This window comes from Westerdykella ornata, assembly GCF_010094085.1.
Source record: "Westerdykella ornata strain CBS 379.55 unplaced genomic scaffold EI97scaffold_14, whole genome shotgun sequence".
Taxonomy (NCBI): domain Eukaryota; kingdom Fungi; phylum Ascomycota; class Dothideomycetes; order Pleosporales; family Sporormiaceae; genus Westerdykella; species Westerdykella ornata.
This window is the reverse complement of record NW_022986864.1, coordinates 102949-121758: the sequence shown is the minus strand read 5'-3', so window position 1 is coordinate 121758 and position 18810 is coordinate 102949. Positions and strand designations below refer to the sequence as shown.

Genomic DNA, 18810 nt, shown 5'->3' with positions numbered 1-18810 from the left:
GATTCCCCCTAGCGCTTAACCTTCCTCTCTTTGTCCTTCGCGGCATGCCTATCCATTGCTTCGGCAAATGCAGTATGCTTCTTCAGCCATTCGTCAAACTCCGCGAGATCGGGGATCTTATTGTGGAAACGCAGGTTGTCGAAACAGGCCGCGGCTGCCAGGTACACGGGATCCTTGACATCCAGCGTCAAGATCTCCTCCAGCTCATTGTATTGCAGCAACCAATGAACATGGAAAATGCCTTCGAGAATGGCATTGAAGACGAGGTACAGATACCCATCCTTGGACCATCCTAGAAGGCGGCCGAAGCGATAGATCCTCACGTTCTCGACGAAGTCACGGACCGGCCTGAGACTGAAAGGCTTCAAACGTCGTGTGTTCCCGTCCATAAAGTCCATAACCTTGTTGAAAGCTTGCTTCGACACCTGATCAGGATAGAGTTTGAGCCTATTCATCGTCGGGCGCGCGGCGAGAATCGGTTGAAGTGGGGGGAGGATGCCATTACAGTGCGCTTGGGGATAAGGAAAGCTTTCCCACCGAGCAGTGACAGCTCGATTGGGGGACCATCTCGTAACGCAAGGGGATTGCAGAAGGTCAGTCGGCGGACGTCCTTTACGGAATCTTGAGTAACACCAGCCACGGCGCCGTAGGTATTCAGAAACTTGAGCCCCTCCATCTTCGCTGTCAAAGAGTGGATTGTGTGACGGAGCGAGGTGAGTGCGGGGGCGTTTTGCAAGAGGTGTTCACTGAGGCTGTACTCCTGAGGTCGGAGTCTGCTTGTTCTGGTACGTGGAAGGAACCAGTGTGACTTGTATTGGAAAACAAAGGTGTTGTGTGACAGTCCGATCGTCCGCACGGACCGAGAGGTGTACTTCTAGCTACAAGGTCTGCTGTCAGTAGATGCCAGTTTCTGACCCTACCGTACTTAGATTACTTGACCCTGCGTTTCAAAGTGCGGAGTAACTGTTACTGGCGGCCCCTTGAGCTTAGTTGCTATAAGTCCAACGATTGCTGCTACAACACCTTCTCCTGCTATCCTCTTTTCCCATCAGGATTTCCCCACACATATTCCGCCTAGATTTCTTCTTGAATTTGCTTCTAACCTCATCACCGGTAGTCGTCCTTCTTCAGCCCATTCTCACGAGTTTCAGAACTGCACTTATCTCAGCGATTTGAGCGCACATCCATCCACAGAGATTCAATCACAACAGTTCCAGTCAAGACACGCCATATCAAGCTCGTGCTAACGTTCGTAGCTCCTGCTGCTATCGGCTGCTCGAGTTAATTCTCCGCCATGCCGAGTATAGCAAAGTCACAGCTCGAACTGTGTTCCTGGACAATGCTAGAGCAGCATGGTGTCATGGACAGGCGTGGTACGGGTTATGCTAAATTGACCCGCTCTATATACACTGGTGAGAACCATAATCCCTCTTTCTTTCCTGGGCAGGAAAAGTGATGGTTTGATGTGGGGGCCGTCTTAAGACGCGTCACAGTGCGTACTGCCGGGTACATGTTGGCGCTCGACACTGGCATGACTTTCACCGTTTAACCTTAAAGTTATTGTGGTCAAGTCACCGCAACTCTGTGAGCAAAAAGGCGGTCGGATCGCGAGCATGCCTGATGGCAAACGGCCAGGGCTTGGCACCTCGCACAGTGTGTAAAATCCGCTGCTCAAACTGATACCAAGGCATTATTCAACTCCTTGCCGAATCATTCTAGCGCCAGCACCCGCTTCGCAAAATGACTGCCCAATTGGACGAATTCAGAGGCCTTGAGTGGGTGGAAATCAGGGGATTCGGCATGGAACCGCAGTGGACCGTTGAGCCAGACCTGGACGCGATCAAACGTACAATCGAGGAAATCAAACCTTCGCAGGAGATTGAGGTGAATTTCATGGTACAGGGCGCTTTCAACAAGATATATGCCGTTAAGGCTGGGGATGAGACCTTCATCATGCGAGTTTCCTTGCCTATCGATCCCAGGTACAAGACGCTGAGTGAGATCGCCACGCTGAATTGGATCAGCGAAAACACGTCCCTGCCCGTACCTCAAGTCATCGACTATCAGCCAGAGCGAGAAACAAGCGCGGTGAACTTTGAGTGGATCCTCATGACCAGGCTTCCTGGGAAACCATTGGCGGACATGTGGAAAACGATGCAGTATACGGCGAAAAAGCAGCTTGTGCAACAGATTGCGATGTATTCCGCCTCTGTTTTCCGTCAACATTTTCACTCCATTGGAAACCTCTTCCCGGATTCAGGCAACCAGATTGGAAGAATAGTCTCGCTGAGTTTCTTTTACGGCGACCATATCCGTCAGGACATATACCGTGGGCCGTTCGAAACAAGCCGAGACTGGCTCGCCGCTCGTCTGTCTCTACACGAACACGATTGCAGATCCATCTTAGGAATACTTGGAAGACAAGAAGAGCTGAGCAGCGACGAGGAAGCGGAGAAGGAAGACGCAGAACGCACACTGGGGATTATCGAGAGACTTCGGACTCAGCTTGATCGTGTCTTTCCATCTACGACCGACAGTCCTGAGCCTACCGTACTTCTTCATGATGACCTTTCCCAGAACAATATTCTGGTCGATGAGAATGGCAAGCTCACTGGTGTCGTTGGCTGGGAATGTGTCTCCGCCTTGCCTCTGTGGAAGGCATGTTCCTATCCCGCTTTTCTTCAAGGGCCCACGCGAAATAATCCCCTTGACCTCCGCAGATACGATATTCATGATCCAGATACGTTGTACTGGGAGCATCTGGAGCACTATGAGAAGACGATGTTGCGACAGTATTTCCTCGATGAGATGCGCAGACTGGAGCCCAAGTGGATCGAGAAATTTAATGCGACCCAAGTCAAGCGGGACTTCGATGAAGCGGTGCTCTTCTGCGATGATGGTTTTGCGGCTGGGGACATCAAGACTTGGCTTGATGAGCTTGCGACGGCGGAGGAACCCATGAACGTGCGCAGCATTAAGGAAATCAATGAGTCACGTTGGGCAGTCCATTAACAGTCAGGTTGCACACCTTCTCCCCTCGTGGACGTCAATGGTAGGCATTTGGAGGATACCCTTATGCTAGTCTCATTTTTGCTCGTGCGGCTAGTGTGTGACTATGTGAACCACACTATTTGCAAACTACAGCTTTTAGTATACTGTAGTCCGTATTACCAATGCATCTTCTAAGATGACTGACTTTACTCGGGAGTGTTGAATTTTATCAATCAGTGCTTGGATGCACACCCTTGATGACACAGAATAAGCGCCTACCTTAGGGCCAGCATAGGGCGTGCCATTCTATAACCTTTCATTCGCCCAGTTAGCACGCACGCATATAGCAACTCTATGGCTTCTACATTACCCCTTCCGCTTGCTAACAATCCTGATCCGCTTCATTCCCGCACTGCTCCTGCTGGTCTTCCTCCCACTCCTCCTTCTCCTCCTCCGCTGGAAGTTACTTGGACTTGACTCTATTGTCTTTCTCCGTACGACGCACTCGGCCCGAAATCGTTAAGACACTACTTCATCAAGGTAGCATCGAGAAGGGGCAGTTACTCTATCACGCTGTTGAGCAAAGCGAGGACGCTATTGAAGTGTTGGAGATGCTTGTCCTGAGGGGAGCATCTCTTAACAAGATACAGTACTCTACATAGGTATTTGAATATCTACTTCGCAAGGGGGCGAACCCAACAATTCAAGAAGACATGAACGGTCGGACGCCTTTGGATATTGCAAGCGATGCAAAGGACGCACATCTAATTGATCTTCTGACTGGCGCTACGAGAGTTTACGGTGAGGAATTACCCCACGGTATTTGTTAGGGAGGTTGCGAGCCGCGAGGAAGTAGTCGACGGTCACAGGTTGTTTAATCCGCAAATCTAGTCAATTACTACGATTAAGAGCATAAAAAACTCATCTTCCTCTTAGTAGCACAGGTTCATTTGTAGAGTAAAAAGCTTCTTCTGTAAAGCGATCTAGGTTCCGTTGCGATAAAGTTATCTTTCGTTGTAATCAATCCATACATAATAAAAAGCACAAAAAAAGTGACTGGGTCTTACCGCGATTCGAACGCGGGGCCTCTCGCAAGCGTGCTCAGGGTACCCTAAGCGAGAATCATACCTATTGAAGTCAGTTATGTGAAATTGGAGAGAGAGGTTAGATTATCCCGACGTACCACTAGACCATAAGACCAAACTATTTTTGATGTTTTAATAATTAAAAAAATTAATAAAGTGAGTAATCCCACAGAAGATGTAATATTCGCCATCCCTTTGACCACTTACCCATACAAAGACGTGAACTCCAGTGTCGTTCCTAGTTTGTAAGGCGATATACATGAACCACTGCAGGGCTATCCTATGTGCATGGCAGGTGTATGAGACGCCGATATATACGAATTCTCTTCAGTAAATTCCACCAGCCGTAGCTTTCCATGCTCAATGTCGCTCTTCGCAGTGAAGCTGACCCCTGTAATCCCCGCCAAGACCCCGCATCGCAATGTCTCAGGTCAACCTCACCTCAATCAAACAGCCCGACAGCTGTTTCTCTCTCACGATACACTAAAGTGCATATCCCACGATGTCAAGAACTGCAGCACTATCCTCATTTGTTGAAAGTGCGCCTCCTGGCGAGGTTCGTTGTCCAAATTTTTCCCCAGTGCATAGCTAACGAGTGCAGCTCACGGATGTCACCAAAGGTACGCACTGCGGGCACTTCTAAAGTCCGCGCCGAATACACGTTAAATTCTCAATCTGACACATCTCAGCGATAAAGTCCATTCTCGGCGACGACTCTCTCCACAGCGAGCTCACACCCGCCTTCGAGAAATACAACGAATCCCAATTCGCAACCGTGAAACTCCCCGGCGGCAGCACCGAGGTCCTCGTCAGCGAACACAACAGACTAGGCGACGGCCGGTACTACGATGTCGAGAGCCAGAGCTCGTTCGAATTCGACCACAGCACGCAGAGAGCCAGCAATGTGCAATCTTATGTGCTAGACTCCAACCACGCAGACCTCGTGTAAGACTGCCAGCCTTCGTGGGTCCCTGCGCAAACGAAGAAGACCAAGGTCTGACGCCATGTAGGAAGAGCCTTGTCAAATCCCTCAGCAACCACACATCCGAGCACTACCCCAAGTCCAGCCTTGGAGTCTACCCCATCGAAGATGACACGCAACTCGCCATCCTCACTGTCGCGAACAAGTACTCCCCCTCCAACTTTTGGAACGGCCGCTGGCGCTCCTCGTACATCTATGACCCGTCCTCAGGCTCCCTCACAGGCAGCATCAAGGTCGACGTGCACTACTACGAGGATGGCAACGTGCGGTTGCTGACGAATAAGAATGTCTCCGCGAGCCTAGGGGCCAATGCCACTGCGACTGAGATTGTGAGGCAGATTGCCGTGGCAGAGAAGAAATATCAGGAAGACTTGAACAAGGCGTTTGCGAGCTTGAGTGAAGGGGCTTTCAAGGCGTTGAGGAGACAGCTACCGATTACGAGGCAGAAGATTGAGTGGGAGAAGATTTCGGGTTATCGGGTTGGGTGAGTGGCTTGCTAGTCTTGTCAAAACGGCTGCTAACTGATTCTAGGCAAGATATCGGAGGTGGACGGTCGCGGTAGAGCATGGTGCCAGTTTAGTCGCGTTTTGATATCACGAGATGACGAGTATCATGATAGATCTTGTTTTGGCGCAATGAAGCGATCATATATACCAAGACTTGAATCATTACAGCCGAAGCGTTTACCACAATGTCTTCTTCTGAGCTGAACAGTCCTCACTACCATGCGGGTAGGTCCGAAAGGCGAGCTTTGTGTTCGCGGATGAAGTCTAGTCAATTCGGTATCCTGTCGCACACCAGTAGCAGATATGGCGACAAACATAGGCGGTAAACGTAGGAAGAGTCGGCGAGCGGAGTTGTGTTTTGCCCAGGTCAGCTGCGGGCTATGAAAGGAGTAAATACACGGGGCCCTAGACAGCCATGGAGCACACCTTCTAAGCCCATACCACCTACTTCATCACATTTCTGATTGCCGTCTCCATCCAAAGCTTCGTGTATAATCGATGCGCGAACTGTACCAACCCTGGCATCGGCTGCGCATTCTTCCCGTCTGGCGTCGTATCCACAAACACGCTCTTAAGATGAAACGTCGCCGTCTCCGCCTTCTCATCCGTCGTCACCTCCATCGAGAAAAGTCCGTCGCTAGGTCTATGCTCAGTATTCAGCGGACTATCACCGCATCGCACAATCACCTGTGAAAACCTGTTAACCCAGCTCCTGCATACACTTCCTCACGCAAAGACCCCCTTACCTTCTCAGGCGAATGCTCCAGCACCTCGAAATGATCCGTAATCTTGGTCCCGACCTCATAGTCACTCCTCAGCAAATCCTTCCTATCCCACAAATGGCTCTCCCTCCCCTCCAACCCCCGATACTTCTTCTCCAGGTACCGTCTCTGGTACGCATACCCCATACCCCCCCATACCCCCCTGCAGAAATCCGTCGTCAGTTGCTTCTGATCCCGCGTCTTCAATTGCGCCAGCGGTACCGTGCGCACGGCATGGTCTATGCACAGCGGCGGGTTCGACGCGGGATTGTGCTTTCGGAAGGTCGGCGTCGAGAAGTCGGGCGCGGATGTGTCGTAGGGCACGAATGTCGTGTTGCGTGTCCAGTAGGAGAAGGCGGCGTAGCCGAGGGTGAGGTTGAAGATGCCGCCGCCGACGACGCCGAGGACGAGGCCAAAGGCGCGTTGGCGGGGTGGGAGCTTCTTGAAGCCTTGGGGAGGGGGTGGAGGGGGTGCGATTGTGTTCATCGTGGTGGGTGCGTTTGTCGGTAACTTTTCTAAGGACAGCCTGAGGTCGATTCTAATGGCGCGAACTTCGGACGCCAGGGTCTTCGCTTATCGATAAATAATGTACTGTGCACAAGTACTATTTACGGAGTAAATATCTAATTAAGACCGCTTGTTGATCTACAGATGGGATGATGTACTCTAACCTCTAGCCCAGGGCTGGTTGTCCTTAATCAATCCCGTGTGCGAAATGAGATTACATGTAATAGATAACAGAAGCACCCCAAGACCCAGAAGAATAAATACTATGATTTTACCCCAATCAAAAATCAGGGGATCTCATGATGAATGGACGCCCGCGTATTCATAGCACGCTGCAGTCCAGCAAATGCATTGCCCCAACTCCACGCTGAAAAAACAAGACGTAGCAACCCGGAAACGTAATCGAAACAGCAGAGAACCCTCATTCTATGCTCATCTTCATAAGCCCGTCACTTGTATCGGTCATCCCTTGCAGCCCTATTCGCTTGGGACCCACCGACGGTGCGGTAGACGGCGCTGCACCATTATTCGGCCTCTCGCCTCCTCCAAAGAGCGCAGCATGCTCCCTGCTCAGCTTGGTAGCCGCTCCCCACAGACTGGTGTCACGCTGCGCTGGCGACTGTGATAGTACCGGACTATTGTGCACGCTCACGCCGGGTGATACTGCGCGTCGTTTGAGGGAGTTGCCATCCAAATCATCGTCGCGGCGCCGCTTGTTGGACTTCTTCAGACCATCTGCGGCAGAGGGGGGCGCCAGCGGTTGCGGTGTTGATGACCTCGAAACCCAGCCTGTGGGGAGGCTGAAGTCGGGCCGTGCAGTGGCGGTAAGAGAGGGTAGTGATGTTGATGTAGACGAAACCGAAGGCGAATCCATGTTGATATCGTCGCTCACGGCCGAAGATCCAGCTGGCGGGAACTGAGGTGGAGGAGTCTGTGCCGGGTTATCCAAATTGGAATAATTTCGTCCGTTGCCATTCCTCGCTGGCCCAAGATTGAATGCTCCGAACAGCCCTTTCGTCGACGAGCTATCGACACTCATATTGCTCTCGCTCTCCTCTTCCGGTACTTCCTCCAGAGGGCCCTCCAGGCCAGGCACTGTAGGAAGAAGCGCGGGCGATGACTGTGCCGTCACAGAGCGCCGCTCGTCGACATCGGCCTCTCGCACTTGGCGGATGATCTCTGCTTCTCGCCGCGCCTCGCTGTCAATGGGTGCTGCTTCCTCAAACAGCTCGGCCTTGATCCTGCCAAACTGGCGCGATTTCGGCTGCGCATGTCAGTATAACAGTCCAAAAGCAGAGGATTCTCATGAACTTACAAGGAGGTTACCCCTCCGCGTTACTGGTCGGCGGACCACTCCGGGCGTCTGCGGAATCATCACCGCCTCGTCTCCGCTGTCGTTGCCAGATGATATATGGAGATCATTCGTAAACAACGACAAACTCTCCCTCCGCGAACCCGTCTGGCGCATGACTGCCTCCCGCGCAAAGTATCCCTCACTTTTCCCGTTCGGCGGCGATCCAGGCACGGGGCTCGCCAGCGAACTATGTCCGCTTGCAGAACTTGAGCTCTTGCGACTACGGCCCTTGCCCAGCCTTCTTCTCTGTATGCTCATAAACGTAGGTGCTGCGCCCGGGGAAAAGATATTTGTCCACGGAGTGGGGTTGTTTCCAGGTGTTGCAGCTGAGAAAGGGTTGATCTTTGTGGCTTGCGGAGTCATAAGCATGGGGTCTTCGTTGTCGTCCGGCTCCATCGCATCCGGGTCATCTGAGCTGGAGCTAGAGTCCGCGTCGATCATACTTATACTGCCCAGGGAGCTAGAAGGTGCTGTTCTTTCACCGTTGCTCATGCCCCACGCGGGGTAATTCAGGTTCGGTGAGTCCATGATCATGGAGTTTGCCCGCGACTTCTTCGAAGGGATCGTCAATCCTTTCTGTGTGATCGTGGGCGAGGAGTCCGGCGACGGCTGATCAGCAAGCGTTGAATGATGTAGGTTGGTGCATGCTCGTGAGAATTCGGCGCCTCGTGAGCGTCTGGGTAGGAGCGTTGCGGGAGAGGCGTATGTGTTGTGGGCATCCAATTGCGGTGAGAGCGGAACGCGCTGTGCGAGATGGATAGGAGTAGACATGCCCGCCTCTTTGAATTCCGGCATCTTGAGGTGAAGGCCTTTGGAGAGAAACTCGGGTCGGCGTGGCGTATGCGGGCTGGAGACAACGGTATGGTCATCTTTCGAGGTGCGTGCTGGTTCGCGAAACTTCGGGGACGGGGATAATTGCGGCGCGCTATCAGAAAGGGAGCGTGTCTTGTGTAGTTTCTGGGGTGTTTGTACCGGCGTCTGCATAGAGGTGTCCAGGTTCGGACTACTGCTCGCGTCGATGGCCTGGTCTGATGCCAATCCGCCTTTGATCATGGCCGCAATGGCCGGCACCGGGAGTTCGGGCGTCATTGCTAAAAGGTTCTGGACGCGTAATTACCAGCACCTCGCGCAATTATGGCAAGGCGACATATTGGTGAAGAGATGGACAAAGCTCCCAGCCATGCATATGCATTCACTGGTGAGGTGAGCGCCAAGCCCAGTGAAGCGGGGGTCATCACGTGTTGAGCCCATTGGACAACGTCAGACGCCTCTCTAGAGTTTAATAAGAAAAGACCAGAAAGGCTCGTAACACTTTCAATATGAGAATGTTATTACTACCTTCAGAATGTTGAAAATATATGCTATAGCCAGTAGGTAACCTCCATTGTATATGTGCTTAGGCATTGACAATTCCCTCCACCCACACGACATCCTCGTTTTTCGCTGCCCAGATGTTGAGAATTGTTGGTACACACTCTTTCCCGTTGCTTTTAAATACTAAGATGCATCGGCACATTCTATTGCCCTCCCCTAGGAAAACACGGCTGTCCAGCTCATGGAGTGGGACGGACTGCCAGATTGCTGCACTGTAATCGGCTTCGATATATGGTTTGTTCGGATGAAATAAGTCACCAAAGATGAAATGTTGAACAGCGTTGTTTCGCTCCGACTTCAGGACTCTTGCATAAAGTTCGATCATGACATTTCGGCCACTCCTAGTAGCGCTTCGCCCAGCGTTAATGGCCTCTCCAATTCGGAAACAAGTCCTGAGGACACAGTCGGCGGTAAGGCCAATGATAGGTGACCGATCTCTGACCTGCTTTGGAAATGGACTCCTCACTATAGGTTTGACGTCCAGCTCAGTTAAGGATCGCTGGCTGTTGAGTGTGAGTGGGGTTGCACTATATTCGGAGGGCTGGTCCGTCTCGAAGCAGAGGGTTTCGAGAGAAGCTGCGGCGGTGGACTCATTTTCAGACCAATCGGTCTTATCCACGGTCTCATTGCAACCCTCTGCGTTCTCCACAAGCATCAGCATGTCCTGCTCATCGATACCGTCGTCAAATGCAGAGTCTGTTAGGGATTGATCGTAACCATCATACCCGTCGGAGCCGGTGTTATGGTCCAAATCCCCAGGGAAGGTTGAGGGGGTTGCGAGAGAGCGAGCATTTCCAGTAGTCTCGCAATGATTCGTGCCTTGAACAATGGTCTCAGGCGGTCCTGGGTTCAAGGACTTCGGCGCGTCCCCTGGACTCGAACCTAACATGGGCTTGGTTGCAGGAAAATCCTCCGGTATTAGCCTCTGCGTTGATCTAGCAGTAGATTCCTTCCTCGGAGTCTTGGACTTCTTTTTGGTTCCGCCATGATTAGCATCACACCTTCCAGTTCGCGGACGTTTCGGTGCAGGGACAGGAGAGAACGAAGACGGCAGGAACCTTGAAGAGTCCGTCTCAGCACCGCGGCCCAGGTAATTTGCAACTGTTGCATTAAGTTGACGACTGGAGGCAGGCGTACAAAGAGCAAGATCAGGGGTTTGCAGCGTCACTTCATGGTGTGGAGATGTGTTGATTGCGGTGAAGCTGGAAAGCCCGGTAAATGGAGTGAGTATCCTACAGTCAGTCCAGGTTAGCTGATTTCGTCTAAACTCTCTCTGGCAGGCGCGAATGTTGAGGACTCCAAGGGGGCGGATGCGTGATGCGGATTGCACCAGACATGTGCTCACGCTTTGTCCGATCCAGCATCACCAATATTGCCCTGTGCCATTTCATTGCATCAATTGAAAAGATAAATGGTGTAGGAGTGGATTTCAGTGCAATTGAGAGTCATGACAGAGACGGGTGGTTGTGCGAACTATGGCGAGGGTGAACTCCGAGGTAAGGAGGTGGTGAATGTGAAGGAGCAAAGGAGAAATACATATCTATATAGTGTTGAGAAACTCTGGGTGGTGGCCCAAGCTCCTTCATTGCCAAGCTTCACCCCACCCCCGCCGTCCCTGCATCAAACGCTCCGCCTTCAATGCGACCCGTAAACCGTCAATGCGACACGTAAACCGTCAATGCGACAATAATCACTGAGTCTCTCGATAACATACCGATATCTCGAGCCTTTCTCCCAGGGAGAGTCCTGCGCCCTGAACGGCTTACCGTGTGGTTCTCGGATAGCTTTTCCCTATCGACTCTTTCCCGGCCATCACCGTTACGAAAAGCACACTCGCGATTGAGCTCGTGCTGTATGTTCCAGTGCCGTCGCCTTCTTGCAATCACTCATTCTTTGACGCGACCCTATAACATAAGGTTCGCCAGCGTGGACGTCGCCTTTTGCCATGCCGGTAAGCTTGAACATTTTCCCATTCGAGCGTATCGTTTCTTGGACCGTTGTAGCACCATTACCATCTCTTTAAAGTATCTTGGCCAACTTCGTGCCATGCAATGTGGCTGCTTCAACATTTGACTACGAGTGTTTCCTGGCGGACATACCAAGAGTGTCAACCCTCTACTCTCTTTACAGATATCACGTATACTATGGGCCTACGACACGATTAGAAGTTCTACGGACACCAAGTCTTGTATGAGGTTAATGCTTGGTTGTCGTTTAACCACTCTGGCACAAGGGTGAAGGTCTCTGAGCTTGCGAGTTTTGTCCCTTCGCGCGCTTTCGATCCATTACAATATCGCTAACGCCATGAACGCAGAGACACGCTTATTCCGCCGTGACGGTCAGCATTGATAGGTTGACATCCGAGCAGTATGAGGAAAATGGTCTGTTGTTGCTAGCAAACTGCCTCGCAACGTGCTGATATGGCCAGATTTGGGAGGTGTGGTTGATCTGATCGAAGTGATCAGAATCCAGGACACCGGACCAACGGAGGCTGCCCGTGCAATCCGAAAGAAGCTGTATGTTGCTGTGTGATGGCATGCTCTCTTCTCTAACACGCTGGAAGGAAGTATGGCAACGTGCACCGCCAGCTCCGCGCACTCGTATTACTCGACGCCTTGATCCAGAATGCCGGTTCGCGATTCCAAAAGACCTTCGCCGATGAGCCCCTCCTAGAGCGGCTGAGAATACTCGCCAAGGATGAGATGGTTGACAAAGACGTGAGGGATAAGGTTAATGTTCTCTTCAAGCAATGGGCAGTCGCATACAAGGGGACACCCGGCCTAGAGCGGATCGCGACGCTCTATAAGCAACTGCCGAACACAAAGCGTCCTCAGCCCCATCAGTCGCGAGTCGTTAGGGAGACTGAGGCAGAGGTTGAGAACGAATCCCCGAGGTCGCCCACAACGACCAGGCCAAGGAATCAGTCGCTGGGAGCACCATCCTCTTCCTCTAGCAGACCCGTCACTCTGGGCCCATATCCCGCTCCGAGTTCATCCCTGTTCAAGAAAGACAAGAAAACCAAAGGCAAGCCTTTCAACCTTGAAAAGGAGAAGGGGCAGTTGATGGAGACGATCGCATCGGCCACGGTTGCAAGCACAAACTTGCTAAATGCACTGCAGCTCATGAATCGTGAGGTGCAACGTGTAAGCGACAACCCGGAAGTCATGAAGCAATTCGAATCGTGCAAGCGCCTTCGTCGTCAAATTCTCCGTTACATTCAACTGGTAGAGTCCGACCAGTACCTTGGGAGTCTGTTGAATGCAAATGACGAGCTTGTCAAAGCATTGATGGCTTTCGAAATCATGGATAAGAGCATCGATGATGACAGCGACAGCGAGGCAGAGCAGCAGTCTCCTCAGGCAACATCCCCTACGGCGAGCAGGACGACCAGCGGAGCCGAAACGGCGATGGCTAGCTTGAGCTTAGGTCAAAACCAGGAATCTCCGCCTGTGAAGCCGCCCAGACCTACAAGCATTCCGATGCCTCCTGCAGGAAAGCAGACCCAAGTCGAAAGCGAACCGGAAGATGATGAGGATGATCCCTTTAGCGACGCGAATGGTGAGTGCAATAGTGCCGGCGCATGATAGCTGGCTAACAAACGCCAGCTGTGAAAACGCCATACGAGAGAGGCGAGCCAACTTGGAGGGATGTGTGAATTTCGGGGACCTGGATCTTTTGTTTAATCAATACCCTTATGACTGCATTTTCCTAAGTGGGCGGCGAATTCCTAGAGGTACCATTTGCACCAGCTGAATGTTTCAACGGCGTTATAGAGTGATTTCCTCAGGTGTGCACCTTGTTATGATGGTTCTTATAACGCTATAGTTTCAGTGTTGTGAGAAGATACTGTTTCGCAGACGGTGAGGGCAACAAGCGTCAGTCTACCTCGCCCGAGTAAGGATATCCAATGTACCGAGCAGGAACAACCCGACGATGCCGAAGCATGCTGAATTCTATACTAGAGGGTCTAACTCCAACGCGTAGTGCTACTTCAAAGAATGAAGTGTTAAAGTGTGCTCTTAGAAGATCTGCTGGGTATCGCTCGTCGACCTTGATGCTACCGCTTTCGGCGTCGACAATTGCAGACTTCAATCTGGAGGTAGATATCAGCAGCATACAGACATGAATCGAAGGTGGTCACGGATATGCGAGTATCTTCTACCGCGAATGTAAGGCCGGTAACCTTCTGCTTTGGATTGGAAAGCACACTCAGAATATATCAAGCAGTCGGGTACTCCGTACAACTGAAACAAACCTTAAGACTGATGATGTGTACCCCGGGTGGGGCTTCCCAGCCACGAAGTGCGACGTCATCGCGCGCGCGTCGCCCGGTCTCAGGTAAACAGGGCAGCAAACAAGGTTCCTAATAATAAATTCCTGAATGCAGCCTCATCCTCCATCAGTAGTGCCGAGTCTCCTAAATCCCTCCAGCAGCTCTGCGCCGTAAGTATTCTCACAATCGGTCCAAGTACACAGTACCAAGCGCGATCAAAAGCTGAAATAGCCACCCTTTTGCAGCGCATTGCCCAAATTTCGACTTACTCAATCCAATCGATCAGAGATCCATCCGTTCGCAATAACGCGCCGAGATGCCTCCTTCCACCAAAGGCTCCGTCTCTTCAGCCGCTGGCTCCATCGCGAAGCCCGCTCCTGTCAAAACGTGTTGTTGTGCGGATGACGACTGGTGTTGTACGTGTTGAAGAGAATCTTGCCTTGAGCGGGGAAAGGGAAAGCTGATGGTGTGTGTAGGTTGCTGCATTCCGTGTACGGTCATGTGAGGGCTTGATGTAGGGATGAGAGACGTCCTGTGGTGAAGGGAGGGTAAGGAGAGGAGGGGCTGGGAGGGAGATTGTTTTAGGAATTTATGGTGTGAGATGCGAGATGATATCCTGCGAGGTTTTGGTTTTCAACACGTGCGGTTGCTAAAGGCATTCTGGCGTGTGGTACGGAGCATCTTAAAGCCAGTCAATTTTCGGAGGTAATAACATACCGTACCTCTTTAAACCTATTAGGCTTATCATGAAAATGCAAATCGCATCATTGTGGTTGAAATCAAATAACATTTATCCGCATGACATGTTATCGGAGAGGCCACTTAAGGGGAATTCTCAAGACATGGAGAAGAAACTACCGGCTTGCAATACGTTGACATAGTTATATGTTTCTTTACGTTTATACAACTCATTCCGTAGCTGAGAATTCAGATTCCATCGGGCCCTCTGTGCGTGAACGAACACTATAGATGAACATCCGCGCAGTTTTCGGGACGTGAACCCGAATGGATGCCCTAACGAGCACTGGTGTACTGTGATGGAGAAACTGACGACCTAGCCGTCGCATTAATTGGTTCGTTTTCTCGTTACATGAATGTTCTTCTGCTCATGAAAAGTCTGTATGCGATCTATGGAAATGAAACAGACTGGGACCGTTACTTTTGTGGCATCACGATTCAGCCTGCCGCATTTTCCGGTTTCTGGCCATACACGACACTGCGAAACGTTAGCACTCTGTCTGACGAATCCTGTAGCAACTCACTAGAAATTATGCTGTATCCTCGCCGACTTCTCCTTAATCGTCGTCCTCACCTTCGCACACAGCACCTTGACCTCCTCAGGCGACCATCCATGCGCCGTCGTAAACGCCCTCAACGTGACGCCCTCCAAATTATCCAGCACGGAAATCAAATTGAACGCGCCAATCTCCTTGAGCCTCGCATCCTTGGGCCATGTCCCCATCGGTAAGGGGAAGACTTTGGCGACCACGTTGACGAACCCGGCGTCCTTGACCCATTGCTCGAGTTTTGGGCCCGGAGAGGGCTCGATGCCGTATTTGGAGACGGACTCGTCGATTTTCTGCGCCCAGAGGCCGAGCGCGCTGTCGGGTTTGTAGGTGCCGGTCGTCGTGTAGAAGTTGAGGTCGTAGTCTTGGAATTCGACCCAGCCGCCGGGTTTGGTGAATCTGGGGGTGGGTTAGGGGGGGTGGTGGAGCGGGGTGGGGGAGGGACGGACTTGTATGCTTGGCTCATCAACTTGGGCCTATCCATAAGTTAGTGAGTGTTGTAGTGAAATGAGAGAGCGACTAAGCGTACCAATCGCGGATGGAGCATGCAAGGTATCGGGCGTGTATGAAATCGAATTTTGAGGTGTAGACCCTGGGGATGGTTAATCCATAGAGCATAAAGGGTGTCTCGTGAGACGAACCAGTCATTCTCGATATCGTCCACCTCGAACTTGACATTTGGAGGCACAAGGGTGGGTTGTATGGGACTGATATCGTTTCCTAGAATTTCTGCTCCAGGGTACTTGGGACTGTAAGAGAGTGCATCTCAGCACATTGTTCGACATACTTTGTCACCTGTGTCACGTCAGCGTGGGTCACTGCAGGGACATTAGACCAGGACGTACCCATATCGATTGCCCATATTCCAGTGCCAGTTCCCAAGTCTGCAGTATTTCAGCCGAGTATCGATCAATCAAACATTGAACCATACCTAAGATCCTCCCAGGATGGTCTCCGATCGGAGCTAGATGAAGCTCTCCGCCCAGACTGAGTGTTTCAATGTGATGGTACAGATCAAGTCTGTCGCTCTCTTCGTCGTCGTTGGGGAACATATATTTTCCCTCATCTAGCATACGAGGGGCGTACGTCAGCGACGTATTTGGAAGCGAAGAGGTTCACTACCATCTTGGAATGCGTGGTATCTCCGTCCATTTTCGAACCGATAGCTGCAATGGTGAGTTCAACACGAGACTCTTCCAGGGCGCAATGATTAGGATGTGACTGACTTTAACACTAGGTTAAGTTAGCATATGTAAATGTTGAAGCTGAAGCCGAGAGAATCACCTGTTGACTTGAGCGATGTGGTGTAACTCTCCCTGTTGCGAGACCTCGTTAGTAAAATGATATTATTTCACTGTCACACCCATCCGTGAACTACTCACAAGTCATCGCCCATGGTAGAATCGGCATCAGAATTCTACAGAGCGCTTGTTATTGCAATGCCATAGAGTCCCATCAACATATAATCTTACGACGTCCGATTCCACCTCAACATCAAGCTCCGGAAACACAACCGGACTTGATGTCCCCTCTGCAGGAGGACTCGCCTGCGGGCTTGACGAAGCCATTGTACCACCGTGGACACGAAAGTCGTGAAACGTGAAGTGGGATAAGTGGACGAGGTTAGCTGCAAGAACCCTAGGGCGTTGGGCGATATATAGTCTATGTACTCTGTTAGGTGGGGTACGACCAGGGTGGAGCGTTTGCATGCATGCTGGCACATGGCTGGAATCCTGCACTCACCGCATCCTCATCCATCCACTACTTGCCTTCTCGGAGTCCGTTCCGTTAGCCTATTCCCGAGCGACGGGAAGGCTACGGCGCGCTAGCTTGGGTGATAGCCACTGGCGTGATGCGGGGGCGCTTCTTTCATTGTTTGCAATGTTGACTGTGCCGCACCTCGATATTATTCCACGTCGTCGATTTTTTCTCCAGCGAACGCTTCATTTGCCGGAACCAATACCTCGCGGTTTTTCCGTGGGCGCTGAGACATTTGCATTATATTCTTGCTGACAAAACTCTTTAGTCACAGGTTTGGTGGACCGTGGCAAGTCTTCGCTAACACTGGAGTTGCAAAATACATGAATCGCATATTTCTAGGATTGCGGATCCTTCAGAAGCCGGAACAGCGCACTCAACTATATGCGACGGGTTTTGTTTGTCAATTGGTATTATTGGTGACAACGAGCAAATCTCGCCGACTGCCCATGCAAACGCTCGGCCGTCTGTTCGTGGGGCCTAACGCGAAGTGACAAATGTAGCCGAGTTACTCGACAGCTATTGGACCGTCATAACGATCCTTATGCCGCTGTTGGATATTTGTAGCGACCCCACCCAATGTACGCTTCCCAGCTGCTTTTACGGATTTTGCCTCCACGGTGTTGCTTTGGTGCCGGAATATTTGAACGACACTGCAGCCCTCGCCTTTTCCAGAGCTCGTTGCTTTCTGATTCTGACATCCGGAGAGAGACTGGCTTTGCCTTCTTCTGCCTTGACTTATATTTCACTCTTCTAGCACTCTGAGACAATTGTCCGCTTTCTGGGATGTCCATTGACAGGAAAGCATTTGTTGGACTCGTCTTTGTGCCATGTAAGAGAGTGTCAACGAGGAGAACAAAGCCGGTTTGCATCAATCAATTTAAACATTCTTCTTTGTGCATTGTTCTCTCCCGCCGGTACGGATATGAGTGTTATATCTCTCCCCTCCTCGACTTCTTTACTACAAGCGGGTGCACGTAACTAGTAAGTAACAATCTTGACCATCGTACAAGAGCGCATATATATGAACAAAATGACTCTCGCAACTCTTTCCATCCTCGGACTTTTGATTTCCACATCCGCCCTCGCGCTCCCCACAAACAACACGACCTCTTCCCTCGTCCTACACAAACGCGAGGAGGGAAGCTGCAAAGACCTCAGCCAACCCATCGAATGGCAGAACAACATGGGCGTCCACTATTTCTGCCAGCACTGGAACCCCACTCCCGAGAACGCCAATCCCTCGAAAGAAATCAAAATCCACGAACCCGAAGTCTGGACCATCTACCTCAATGACTACAAGGGCACTACACAGATCCCATGGGTCTACAAGGTCTGGATCTCGTGTACCAAGGGAACGGCATCTACGTGCACAGCAGCGCCAAGGTCGGTCACGCACGAACAGTGTGTGAGGAAGATGAAGGAGTTGCTCAGTGAGGGGAAGTTGGGCAATGAGTATTGTGTTGTGGACGGGACCGAGGATGTTCTCTTTCAGCATGGGAGAATTGAGGAGGAGATTTTGCCATTCGGGTGGCTCAACTTTGAGAGTTATCGTAGGGACTCTCAACTTTGAGCTACGAAGGGACAGGGGATTCCTGCATTCATGTTTGCACTTCTCTTTGGTAGCTATTGATTTTAGAGGTGATTGTGTCGTTTCACACCCGACTGAACACCGCAATGCGTTTTCCTCTGTACTGCGACTTCAGCGCCTATTTCAACAAGCTGGAGGTGCAGCAATCATAACAGGCCTTGCAAATAGCTTCCTCGCGCCTCTCTCACCGTATAAGGAGTTTCAAAACAAAGCTCCACTTATACCATTATTAGGTAGTAGCTAATGAAGATGCGCTGACTAAAAATCGCACCAATGGAGAAATTGCACTGGGGTGTTTAGTTAGTAGTAGAATTCATCAGCAGAGCTATAAATCGGGCCCAG

The 18810-nt window shown here is 51.2% G+C and overlaps 8 protein-coding genes across 8 annotated transcripts; 4 read left to right on the top strand and 4 right to left on the bottom strand.

Moving 5' to 3' along the window:
- Positions 1-1708: 1708 nt before the first annotated feature.
- On the top strand, positions 1709-3012 carry EI97DRAFT_475295 (kinase-like protein; the record flags this gene model as incomplete). Its single annotated transcript, XM_033801917.1, has 1 exon — positions 1709-3012. Exon 1 carries the CDS (start codon positions 1741-1743, stop codon positions 3010-3012), a length of 1272 nt encoding a protein of 423 aa, XP_033652890.1. The 5' UTR covers positions 1709-1740.
- A 1513-nt stretch (positions 3013-4525) lies between these two features.
- On the top strand, positions 4526-5943 carry EI97DRAFT_434206 (F-actin-capping protein-like protein subunit alpha-1). Its single transcript, XM_033798566.1, has 5 exons — positions 4526-4632; positions 4678-4696; positions 4766-5021; positions 5087-5542; positions 5590-5943. The coding sequence occupies exons 1-5, from the start codon at positions 4579-4581 to the stop codon at positions 5618-5620; spliced, it is 816 nt and encodes a 271-aa protein (XP_033652889.1). The 5' UTR covers positions 4526-4578; the 3' UTR covers positions 5621-5943.
- Positions 5944-6008: 65 nt separating this feature from the next.
- Positions 6009-6811, bottom strand: EI97DRAFT_379359 (uncharacterized protein; the record flags this gene model as incomplete). The annotated part of the gene is made up of 2 exons (XM_033795710.1): positions 6009-6251; positions 6311-6811. 2 exons carry the CDS (start codon positions 6809-6811, stop codon positions 6009-6011), a joined length of 744 nt encoding a protein of 247 aa, XP_033652888.1.
- Positions 6812-7253: 442 nt separating this feature from the next.
- On the bottom strand, positions 7254-9170 carry EI97DRAFT_450946 (uncharacterized protein; the record flags this gene model as incomplete). The annotated part of the gene is made up of 2 exons (XM_033800315.1): positions 7254-8096; positions 8148-9170. The coding sequence occupies 2 exons, from the start codon at positions 9168-9170 to the stop codon at positions 7254-7256; spliced, it is 1866 nt and encodes a 621-aa protein (XP_033652887.1).
- A 424-nt stretch (positions 9171-9594) lies between these two features.
- On the bottom strand, positions 9595-10035 carry EI97DRAFT_354942 (uncharacterized protein; the record flags this gene model as incomplete). The annotated part of the gene is made up of 1 exon (XM_033794893.1): positions 9595-10035. A coding segment is annotated over one exon (441 nt), but the record flags the coding sequence as incomplete, so codon positions are not given.
- A 1156-nt stretch (positions 10036-11191) lies between these two features.
- Positions 11192-13549, top strand: EI97DRAFT_434202 (uncharacterized protein). Its single transcript, XM_033798565.1, has 5 exons — positions 11192-11511; positions 11875-11941; positions 11989-12076; positions 12124-13118; positions 13166-13549. The coding sequence occupies exons 1-5, from the start codon at positions 11506-11508 to the stop codon at positions 13213-13215; spliced, it is 1206 nt and encodes a 401-aa protein (XP_033652885.1). The 5' UTR covers positions 11192-11505; the 3' UTR covers positions 13216-13549.
- A 1121-nt stretch (positions 13550-14670) lies between these two features.
- Positions 14671-16515, bottom strand: EI97DRAFT_475249 (S-adenosyl-L-methionine-dependent methyltransferase; the record flags this gene model as incomplete). Its single annotated transcript, XM_033801916.1, has 11 exons — positions 14671-15049; positions 15096-15518; positions 15569-15595; positions 15649-15711; positions 15761-15868; positions 15961-16003; positions 16051-16185; positions 16242-16285; positions 16346-16352; positions 16404-16435; positions 16502-16515. The coding sequence occupies 11 exons, from the start codon at positions 16513-16515 to the stop codon at positions 15010-15012; spliced, it is 936 nt and encodes a 311-aa protein (XP_033652884.1). The 3' UTR covers positions 14671-15009.
- Positions 16516-17479: 964 nt separating this feature from the next.
- On the top strand, positions 17480-18667 carry EI97DRAFT_434199 (uncharacterized protein). The gene has a single exon (XM_033798564.1). It carries the CDS (start codon positions 17911-17913, stop codon positions 18448-18450), a length of 540 nt encoding a protein of 179 aa, XP_033652883.1. The 5' UTR covers positions 17480-17910; the 3' UTR covers positions 18451-18667.
- The last annotated feature ends 143 nt before the right edge of the window (positions 18668-18810 follow it).